A 12,100-nucleotide genomic window follows, 5' to 3' on the forward strand; every position below is an offset into this window, starting at 1 on the left:
ATATTGGAGTTCAAAAGATACAAGATCTATGTCAAAATTTATTATTATGTTTATTATTTGTTCTTTGCATCTTTGATCAAGTGATGCATTATAACTTTTATTAGTGTATAAAAAAGAGGTTTATTAGAATTTAAAAAATTGAAGTAAACAAACATTTAAAATATATTTTAATTTGAATATTTGTTTTCCTTTTATATTTTCTTAAAAAAAAATTAAAATTTATCAACTAGGTTTCATTAATGTTTGTAAATTTAATAAATGTTTTAGTTCTCATAAAATTTTATTTGGTATTCTATCTAAAATGTAAACAATTATAGTTTATTTCAAAGTATTTGATATCGAAGAAAGAATCATTCTCCTAATATTGAATATTTGAATATTTGATAATATTATGTTTCCTTAACGTAATTTTTTACTGTTTTATAAAAATTAATTAAAATTAATATTAAGAAAATGGGTACGGGTATGGGTACGAGATTATACTCGTTACCCGGTGAGGATGTGGATGGAACAAAAGTTTGATACCCGTTGGATTTGGGTATGGGGATGGGGATGAATTTTTTTTACGAGGATGGGTATGGGATAGCGAAACTCATCCCCGCCTCGCCCCGTTGCCATCCCTACTCAAGAGGGTGAAAGAAAATACAAAACTCAAGACAAAACTTCAAGAAATTTTAAAAACACAAAATAAGAAAATTAAAATTAGAAAATAATAGGACTACCAAAGAGATTTAAAGGAGACAACACAGAGACTCTAAGAGAAAGTTTGATTGCAAGTAGATTTCAATAAACCACAAATAAATTTGCAACAAAAAGTTGTGTTGAACTCCCTGTTTTTTTTGATCATTTTTTTCCAATATATATTTGTTTCCTTTTGACTTTGATCCACAATATTATTATTTTTTTGTAACTTTTTTTTTTTGCGGTTCAACACAACAACAAACTTAACAATTTATCCTTCAAACCTTCATACTCATGTAAATCAAAGTAAGTGCACTTTCAAATCCCAAACACAAAAACAAATAATTTCCACGAATCAAATGTAGAAATACACAATTTAAACAAAGAAAAAAATAAAGAAAAAAATACGCCAAATAAAAAAAAATCATCCAAATTTGAAACAACCTTAGGGGTTTTACTCCTTACAAATGAAACAAAACAAAATAAAAAATAAAAAATAGAACAAGTAGACATTGAAAAATTGTAGTTTATTTTATATGATAGAAAATAACATAGAAGAGAAAATTCAAACCAGAACCTTGCTCTAGATACCAGATGATACGATCCTATCCAGGAAAGAGTATGATCGTTTCTGAATTTGAATCCTCAAGAGGCATGACACGAATATTTCTTGTAGCATCATGAGCCTTGAATAGATTTGATCTTCCAATCTGTTGTTCATTGCCCTTGTCATAGGTCCTTTAAATTGTAAAGGTTCATCTTCAAGTTCTTCTTGTATGGAATCTTAGGATAGTTCTCTATCACCCAGCAACTAGATCATGCCACCTAGCGAAACAAAACCAGAGACCTGGCGCCTAGCGGTAGGCAACCATCGCAGACGGTCCTTGCTGCCCGAAAAATCAGAGAAACAACATAATTCATGAAAGGATTCGTATTCCACATGTCCCAAGCATCCAACAGAGGCATTTCCAATTATTTATAACATGAAAGGATCAATATAAGACAATGAATCGATTGAGACAACCAAGCATGCCACATAACCCAACAAAAATGCAAAATCTGCCAACACTGCTCGCACCGCCTAATGGACCTCTAATGCCGCCAAGCGGTTTCTGGAAAAACCCAGAAACTAGTTCAAAGTAGCTTGTGTTGCCTAGCAGTGTTCTTGAGCCGCGAGGTGGTTTCTGGGCAGGGACCCAAAAACACGATTTTTTTAGCACAAATGAGAGTGGAAAAAGGCTATCGTACATGCAACACACCACGAAAACTCATACATTACGAAATACACATAAGTGCAACTCCCCTTACTCGATATTCTTGCTCCAAAAGCCCTTCTAGAATTTCCTTTGTGATCCAGAATGGTTCCAACCCTTGCCTCTAACACCAGAAAACTCCCAGCTCTCTTTTATTCAATTTTTTTGTGGTCTGAAACTCTCTCCTAACCTGGCCACACGAAAATACCATCACCAATACTCTTCTCTCCCTTCCTTAATTAAATTCTTAACTTAAGAATTCTACCAAATTAATGAAAAACGTTCTAGCTTCCGGCTATGCTAGGGTTCTGATCACTTAACAACGTAGAAAAAATGTTGTAACGTAAAAATATATTATGTCACGTGTTCATGCATGCACAAACAAAATAATTAAAAAAATTAAAATCTCCCACTAATAGCATACATAAGACTCAAACACAAGTCCTCTCAACATCACTCCACACACTGAACCACTTAAGCTACCATTGCTCCTTGTCATAATTCTCTACATTAATTACTTTAAAGATCCATTTAAATGCATTATTATTAAATAAATATTTATTTATTTATTTAATTTTATCGTTTCTTACATTTTCTATTTTAATCATTTTAATTAAATTTGGTAATAATTTTCGTTAAGTACAATAAATATTTGACGGAGGTTTCGTCATCATGGTTTCCTATAATAAAATATTATAGGGTGACATATAAGGAGGGTGACACTGCAAGATAATTGTAATGTCACATTATTAAATCACATTATTAAGAGTAATCTAACTACAGAAACTCAATTGAAAATTTTTAAAATTTTGATGACTTAAGTGACCACAAATATTTAATAAGGACGAAACCGAAAGTTTTCAAATGTACTATAGACTCAAAACTTAGTTAAACTTTATATATATATATATATATATATATATATATATATATATATATATATTATGACGGATCTAAGATCTTAAGTCAGTATGGGCAATTAGAAATTATTTGGGTTCCAATCAAGCAACATTTTAAAGTAAAAGTAAAGAACTAAATGGAGCAAATATATAGGAATAAATATATAAGATTAGGAAGATAAAATAATTTTTTTTCAAATATTTAATAATAATTTAAACAAAATCCGGAAGCGCTCGTCCAATATACTTTTATTTCATATTTACTTTTATTATTATCTATTTTTAGAAATGTTTTTATTCATGAATAAAGAATCAAAATAAATTAAATACATAATAATAGATAACTAATTTGTGTATTTAAAATTTTTCAAAAACTTTTCGCAAAAGTATCTAATAAACTTGAATAGATAAAGTCTATAGACACAATACATTACAATTTGAAATTAATTGTATTCGCAAAAGTCTCTAATCAACTTGAACTGATAAACTCTATAGACACACTACATTACACTTTTAACTTAATTGTAAGATTAAACTTCTTCATTTTGCTTTGTCCACGAATATTATTGTTGCTTCTCGTCACTAATAAAAAAAGCTTTTAACAACGGTTAAAATGGATTTTCAAAGATGGTTCTAGAACCATTCTTGATTCAATCATCGTTATAAGTTAAAAATAGTTGACGACAGGTGAAACATAGTTGTAAGTTTTCCTTTTTAACAATAGATAAATAATAAACTGTCGTCATTTGATATCAACACGGTGACAACAATGATGTCAATTAATAGTTTTTTTTAATGTTGGTGGTTTTGTGAGTGATCAACGACAACAAGACTTAGAACATTAGTGACCAATGGTGATAACTTTGAATGGGTCAGTAACTACGAGTTTTAGTGGCAATGGCACAAAGATTGGCGAAGGAGGAAACTACTCCATACAAATGCGAATCAAGCCCACACAGAAAAGTAATGACATTGGCAACGAGATGATTAGAGAACTTTAATAGTTTAAAGATTGACAACCTTGAAGGTATGACGTGAGACGAGCTTGAAGGGATGATGTGCAAGGAGAGAAAATAGGGATGAAAAAGAGGAAAGAAATACATGAAAAAAGAAAACACAAAGTGAGTGGTAAAGTGAAAAAAACAAGTCTTTTTTTTTTATAAAAAAGTAGGATTTTTAACGACGGTTGGCCATAGAACAATCATCGTATGTAAGAGTTTTGATGCTGGTTCTCCGTATAATCGTTGTCATATGTCTTGACAAGACTTTTAACTACGGTTCCCTAGATAACCAATGTTAAAACATTTGCAATAATTACATATTTTCATCACGTGTTTTTTGACAATGATAGTCCTATAAGTGTCAATAATTAACGTCGTAGATAATGATTTTTGCATTGAAAGACCACCACTTTCTCCCTTTCGTAGTTTATTTACCCAAGTTATGTAGTTTTAAAAATAAATTACAAAAATGAGCATATTCAATTTTTATTACAACTTTTAAGTAAGTCGCGCATGCACACAATTTCAAAAGGCACTAAAAAGTTAAACTGAAGTCGTGTCTAGAAAGAACGACTTCCTTTTCCTTTTTGAAAATCAAAATTCGTTCACTGGGAAGATGACTTCAATTAAATTATATTTACAAAGATAGAAAAGATAAGGATGCCAAATAATTTTGCATACATGGTAACACACTGGTAGAAAAACAAAAATGATAGAGGTTGAAATATATAAGATGATGCTTGCAATAATTTAGAATACTGACTAAAAAAATGGAAAAGAAATATGAGTGTGAGACTTTATGTGTGACTACAAGAAATTGCCTAATCATTGACAAAAAAAATCCATCCATAAAACAAATTTTATTGATCGATTTTACCAAAGCATTTTAAAATTTTTATTATTAAGGAATATTTTCACCAATAAAAGATCCAACTATAAATCAGAAATTTTAGTTTGAATAAATATTTTTATCAATAAATATTTTTTAGAATTTTTATTAACAGTGAATATTTTCGTTGATAATGTATCTACCAGTAAATTTAATTGATAAAATATGTTAATATTTAGAATTTTTATTATTGACATATATTTTTGTCAATAAAATAGAGGCCAAGGTTCCTTTGGACTTTGACTATTCATAGTAAAATATGTCGGTAATTGATTTGTTTTTTCAATAAATGAATTAATTGAACTATAAATGTTTCGGTAAATGATTTTTTTTTCAAAATTCATTAATAAAATAAATGTCAAATTTTTTACAAAATGAGATAATGACAATAGAGGAGGAAACGAAACTAGAGGAGTAAGAGGAGAGGAGAAGACGAAGAAGAAAAAAACTTATTTAAAATTTTTTGCTGCCAATAATTAGTAATAGATAATTATCAACAAAGTTTGGTCGTTGATATTTATCAATGAATATTTTATCAAGTGATATTTGTTTGTTAGTAGATATCTTGGTCAAAAAGTTTGAAAGGGTCCAAATAATATATCAAATTTTATATATTTAATTATTATTACTAATATAACAAAAGTATATATAATTTAGTATTGACATTTTTGTATGTTTTTCCTTACAAAAATTATAGTTTTGAAATTGTATTTGATATGAAACTCATTTTAAATTAGTTTTTGTAATTTCATCTTTTTCCCCGAATATTCCCATATTTGAGCACATTTTCTTATAATAAGTTTCAAACAATTAATATGAAACATTCTGCCTATAATTCAAAAGAATTAATATGAAACTTCCCACTTATCATTCTGTGAATTCTAATAAATGATTCTCTAATTCAACAATTGAATTCCTAGTATCATGCCTGAAAATAGATGAAGAAGTAAATTTGCATTATTTTTAGGGTAACTTCCCTTTTATCACTTTACAAAAAATGAATTTATTATTTTTTTTCATCAATATATCTATTTAATAAAAATAAGACTATTTTTTTATCAAAATTTAATCAAAAATTGTGAAACATAATTACTAAAAAAGAAATATGAAAAAACATATAGTACATAACTTTTCTTTTTATATTCATAAAAAATAAATATACAAAAAACTCATAAGATGAAAAAAAAAACTAAATATCAAACTTATATTTTCCTATCAAGAGAAGGGAGAGAGTTACTTTTTTTTATCTTAAAAAAATGGAAGAGAACTAAAAGCGAGAGAATGAATTTATATCTAACTCTATAATTATGTTTTAAAACAAAAAACAAAACAAGAGATGCAAGAGTAATAAATGAATACAATACGTGAGAAACTTAAAATGAGAGAGAACAAAAAAATATCTCAATTAATTTTATTATTCTTTATTATATTTAATTTTTAATTTTATTATTTTTTAATATTAAATTATGTTTTATAAACAAATAAAAATCAATTTAAAAAATAAAAAAATATTTAAAAAGAAAAAATATTTTGGGGGCCATGCCTCATGAGGACCTTCTAAGGTTTGCCAGTGAATATATCTATTGATAATTTTGTTTTACTGACAGATTTTTGCTATTAACAACATATTTTACCCATTCATAATTTTGTTTCTTATTGTAATAATGTTACTACTAATGTTACTATTGTCAGTAGTTTATTTATTGGTTATTTTGTTTCACTAATAAGTTTTTTCTATTATCAGTTTTATCCCTGATAATTTCGTTTCTTATTGTAACTATATTACTCTATATTGAAAAGGTTGACTTAAAAAATTTGTTTAGTTAAACTTTCATAATGATGACTTGTTTAAATTAACTCGAACAATTTAGTTTCATAATTTTAAAGTAACTCTCTATTTGAAAAAAAAAATACTCATTAATATTAGTTCTTTATAACTCTACATCAACCTTGACTAACATTAACAGTGGTGGAACTTGAGTTAAAATTTTGGGATGTCAAAATTTTGGTTGAATTAATCTTTATAAGGCCCATTAATTTCTGGTTCCCTTTTCTGCCCTAAAGTGAAGGGCTGCCCTACAGCTGTTGGGTCTAGAGGCTGGCCCATAGGTTAAATGCCAAATTCGTGTTGCCCTAATCCCCATTTGTCTCATTTTCAGAAACAGACCTAGAACTGTGCCGTCATACTCTGCTGCCGTAAGGAGCTCTGTTAGGGTTACGTTTTCCCGATCGAACAGCGCTCAACTTCGTTTCCATATTCTGCGTAAGTCTCCTTCCAACCCTGCTCGTGGTTCTGCTACTGTTTCGCTGGATAACCCTCTTTCCCATGTCTCTCATCTTTTTCCAGCACCTTGAGTCGCTCTTGGTTTTGCCGTTCACCACTATTTAAGATCGAGGTCTCGTACTAGTCTTTTCCAGGTAAGGGAAGCTAGGGTCCATTTGTCTAGGTCATTTTTCTGCGTGTTCTACTGCTATTGTATGGTTTTGTGGATTATATGCTACTGTGATGTGATAAAAGTGCCATTTGGCTTTCGGGTTTGGTGTATGTGAATCTGTTATGTGAACAAAAATAGTGGCGGGTGCTGGTTTTCTCGTCCAAGCGAGCTAATCTCGCCTAGGCGAGATTATCAAAGGCTCGCCCAGGTTTTTGTCCCTCGAACTGTCGCCTAGGCGACTTGCGTTCTTTTTGAGCGAGGAGTGCTCTCACCTAGGCGAGAAGGGGCTCGCCTGAGCGAGACCCCGCAGAGCCCCCTGTTCCTTCGTCGCGCCCTCACCTAGGCGAGCTGGGATTCGCCTGAGCGAGAGGATCCCTCTCGCCTGAGCGAGCCCTGTTAGCTTGGGCGAGGCAGCGGGCAGGTTTTGATGTGGTTGTTAAATGGTCACTGGTGTGTGGCTTGCTTATCTGACCCAAATGCTTTACTAGAAGGGTTGTGTGATGATGGCATGATTAATGTGTACATTTGAAATGGAAATGGCATGTGGTTGATGGAATATGAATGACAAAACGTGAGTTGCATGATTTGTTGATTATACATGATATGTATGTTTTGAGAAATTATTGATTGCGGGTGAAACATGTTTAAAGTATGGGTAGGGCATAATTCCATGACTCTTGTAGTGAGAGATCTTGGTGGCGCCTCACCGGTTGGACGTAATTCCATGGACCCTTAAGGGGAGTCCCTGGTGGTGCCTCGACGAAAAGGACGTAATTCCACGGGGGGTCGTGGTGGTGCCTCAAGGTTAGAGCGTAATTCCACGGAGGCCACATGGTGGTGCCTCCTGTAAGGGTATAATTCCGTGAAGGCCTCGCGGTGACACCTCATTTGTAGGGCATAATTCCACTGTCATGTGGTGGTGCCTCAGATATGGATCCGGATAGTCAAGTCTTATAGTTTTGAAAGGGGGTTTGATATATTATGTGTGGGTTCCCGTCATTTATGCTCGATTCTATGATTGAATGATAATTATTATAATGTATGAATCTTGTGCACTAGCTTACCCTTTTGCTTGTTTGTATGGTTGTGTGTGGTCTTCCCCCTTTGCAATGATCATCAATTCTATTGATGTGAGCAGATGTGAGAAACCGAGGCAGTGGTAATAGCGATGGAGATGCTACAACGTGATGGTCATGGGCGGGTATGGGCTCACTATGGAGCCCTCAATTGAAGAAGTTATTGTCTAGATTTACCTTTCTGTACAAGAACCAGTCTTGTTGTGTTTCATGTTATTTTGGGGTTAGGCAGTGTTGTGCCACCTTCTTTAGTTATGGATATGTTGGGGTACTGTGTACGCCATACCCCGTCTTTCAGCACTCTCTGAATATTTAATATATGTGACGTTTATTTAAATTGATTTTTATCTATTTAATTTGGACGTTACAATCTTTTGGTCTATTTTTTCATCCAAAAATATTATATTAATCCTCTAGTTTTTTAACCTCAAATTGGTCCTGATTTTTAAAAATTGATACAATTTGATCATTTTCGTTCAATTTTTTGAAGGAAGAAAGGAGTTTTTATCAAAATTGATAATGAGATTATATTAATTACATCAACAAAGAAAATCATCATTATTTACAACTTCAATTTTTATGGAAAAATCTTGATCCAATTCAAGAAATTTAACAAAAACAAGACCAAATTGCATTATTTTTAAAAAAATTGGGACCACATTAAAACTAAAAATAACTAAAAGATCAACTTGATATTTTTGAACTGAAATAAAAACCAAAAGAGTAATCTCAAATCTTTTATATAAACTAGTAAAAATATTGTATTTATTTTTTTATGATAATAAAAAATAATAAAATTATTATTATTATTATTATTATAAATTAAATATAAATAATTTTTATTTTACTATAATTAATTTTCATTTATATTGATTAAGTTTAAAAAAATAATTAAATAAAAAGATAGTTAAATTAAACAAGTAATCACTTAAAAATAATATTAAGAAAATAATTATATTTAGTTAAAAGGCCAAATTAAAAAATAAATGTAGATAATAAAAAAATATATCTTATGCATTAATATATAATTTTTTTAAAAATAAAATATATAAAATATTTTAAAAATATTAATTTTTAAAAAAATAAATTTAAAAATATATAATAAATTATGTAAGTATAAAAAATTTTAGAGAGCCGCCCTATGTCATAAAGTGGTTCCGCCATTGAACATTAATAACTTATTTTGTTGTGGCTTTGCTTAAATTAGTAAAAGAGGTTATTTTTTAATTTTTCCAAATTAGCTAAAATTTGGTATAAATTTACATTTTTAAACTATTCATTTTAAACTCGAAATCAAATATATATTCGTGTTTGGTAAAATTAGTTTGTAAGTTAGGGTATAAACTGTAAGTTAGTTGTTAAAGTTTCGATATCTGATAACCTTACTTATTAAATTAGAATTTCTTAGTAAAATCAGTTGATAATAACAAAATAAAAAATATAACTACTGTAGTTTTATTATATAAATAAAGATATAGTTTCTAGACAATATATATATATATATATATATATATATATATATATATATATATATAATTTTAAAATGGATGTATTTTTATTAATATTTTTAGTATTTTTATTAAAATAAGTTAATTTAACGAGTATTAATCAATTTTGAATTTTTATTTATTTTTGTAATTTTTATATTTGTTATAGTATATAAGAAATGTATACTATAATTTCAACTAGTGTTACAGCTCTTATAGTATAAAACGAAACATAAGTTAATTCAATTTATATAGTGTTAAATTTTTTAACTTAAACTATATAAAAGAAATAAAAAGTAGTCCAATAGCATTAAAAATAATGTAATGATTAAATTGTATATGTAAAATTAAAAATAGATAATAACAGATAAAAAATAAAAATAATAGGAAAATGTATCAAGATAATAAAAGAAATTTAAATAAGTTAGACACTAAAAATAACTTAAATAGCTAGTGGATTAAGCCTGAAAGTATTCAGATAAATTAATTTGAGACATCTTACCAAACACATTCTTTACATACATAATAGGAAAATGTTTATGGGCAACTCAGAGAGTGTAGCTGAAGATGATGATGCCCTTCATTAATCTGTAATTATGCATGATTTATTGGATATTTAAGTAGCAAGTTGGTGCATAACTTTGTGGCTTATTGGTCGTGCTTTACACATAGCTTCCAGTGGAATTAGCTTTGGCATTGCCACACCTTTATTCTCTCTCATATCGATTTCTTCATCACTTGGTCGTTTCCATTCAAAGCACTGAATCAGTAATCCCAAAGTTAAGCCCATAGAACGATGCGCCAAACCAATTCCGGGACAAGCCCTTCTTCCCAATCCGAATGGAATCAACTTGTTTGCTTCCCCTTCTTCTTCAAATCTCTCGGGCTTGAAGCATGTAGCATCACTCCAGGTTTCAGGGTCTCTCTGAATGGCCCATGCATTGATCAACACTATGGTGTCTCGTGGAACAGTGAAGCCCCCAATACTGCACTGCTCTGAAGAATAATGGGGCAATAGCATTGGAGCTGGAGAAAACAACCGAAGTGTCTCGTAGATAATGTTTTGAAGATAAGGAAGATTAGGAATGTCGGACTCCTCTACCAAGCGATCTTGTCCTACGCAGTTGTCTATTTCATCCTGTGCTTTCTTCAATATCTCTGGATGATTCAACAAAGATGCTACGGCCCACTCCATAGTCACTGCTGTTGTGTCTGTTCCAGCCAGAAGCATACCCTACAATTCAATCTTGTATCTTTTACGAATAGGTTTAGAAGAATGAAGGAATGATGTTGAATTGTAGTGGGTGTTTGTTACCTGAATAAGGCCTTTGATGATATGATCGGAGTAGTACTCCGGCTGCGATTCTTGCATAGTCAAGAGATGTTCTATCATGGTATTGGCTTTGTGCTTTCCACTGCGATGCTCTTCCAGGAGTCCCTGCAAGAACGCATCAGCTCTGGTGCTGATCGACTTCAGCCTCTTCTCCAAACCGTCGAAATCAAACCACCGAAGCAAAGGCAAGAAGTCTCCCTTGTTGTTTGCACCCAGCAGCGACATAACCTCCGTGATTATGTCTCTGAACTGCTTCGCTTCCTCCGCGTCCGTCACGTCACCGTCGTCACCGTAGTACCGTTTCCCAGATATCATTCTCATCATGTTGTTGAATGACATCTCCGTCAGCCTGCACACACTCGATTCAGTCTCTGTTTGGATGGAGTATGAGATACGTGAAAGATGCAAAATTTCTCACTTTCTTACCTGGGTCTGATCTGCACAAGGGCGAAGCCCTTGCACGTTTCCCGAACAAGCTTTTGTATGACCCTCATGGTTTCTTCCCTTCGGACTTCAAAGAAGGAGTTGAGACGCTGCGTGGAGAGGACATCGATGGTGATGATGCGGCGAAGGTTGCGCCAGTGGTCGCCGTAGGGGGAGGACCCCATGCTGGTGTAGTTGTAGAAGAGGTACTTGCCGGTGAGTAACCGGGGCCGGTTGGCGAGAACGGTGTCGTATTTGGTGAAACATTCTTGAACCAAGGTTGGGGAGGTGATGACCACCACAAAGCGTGAACCGAACCAGAGAGAGAAGATGGGGCCATACTTTTCCGATAGGCTGAGCAGAGAGCGGTGGAGCGGTGGCTTGATAAGGTGGAGGTTGCCGATTATGGGAAGTGTTGGTGGATGTGGTGGAAGGTTTTTTAGCCTTCTTTGTAAAAGAAACTTGAATGTGAAAGTGGAAGCAAGAAAAAGGAGTGCGTAATAAACCAAAGGAACCATGGCGGAATACTTTTACCTATTGCTAGGATTATGAGTTTGGACATGGATTTATAGCATAATTCAACTTATAATTGAATTTAACTCTTCTTTAGATTTGTAATAGGT

At 31.7% G+C, this 12,100-nt stretch overlaps 1 protein-coding gene across 1 annotated transcript; it reads right to left on the reverse strand.

Moving 5' to 3' along the window:
* Positions 1–10,159: 10,159 nt before the first annotated feature.
* On the reverse strand, positions 10,160–12,100 carry LOC114176660 (isoflavone 3'-hydroxylase-like). The gene is made up of 3 exons (XM_028061769.1): positions 11,481–12,100; positions 11,037–11,403; positions 10,160–10,955 (listed from the first exon to the last, which is right to left on the reverse strand). Exons 1-3 carry the CDS (start codon positions 11,993–11,995, stop codon positions 10,338–10,340), a joined length of 1,500 nt encoding a protein of 499 aa, XP_027917570.1. The 5' UTR covers positions 11,996–12,100; the 3' UTR covers positions 10,160–10,337.

This window comes from Vigna unguiculata, chromosome 3 (genome assembly GCF_004118075.2).
Source record: "Vigna unguiculata cultivar IT97K-499-35 chromosome 3, ASM411807v1, whole genome shotgun sequence".
NCBI lineage: Eukaryota > Viridiplantae > Streptophyta > Magnoliopsida > Fabales > Fabaceae > Vigna > Vigna unguiculata.

What these genes read in the sequence shown, in the direction of transcription:
- LOC114176660 (XM_028061769.1), bottom strand. Translation starts at nt 11,995, where the DNA reads ATGGTTCCTTTGGTTTATTACGCACTCCTTTTTCTTGCTTCCACTTTC. An exon ending in CTTGTGCAGATCAGACCCAG is followed by an intron (nt 11,404 to 11,480) that starts GTAAGAAAGTGA and finishes GAGTGTGTGCAG; the next exon opens with GCTGACGGAGATGTCATTCA. An exon ending in TCATCAAAGGCCTTATTCAG is followed by an intron (nt 10,956 to 11,036) that starts GTAACAAACACC and finishes ATTGAATTGTAG; the next exon opens with GGTATGCTTCTGGCTGGAAC.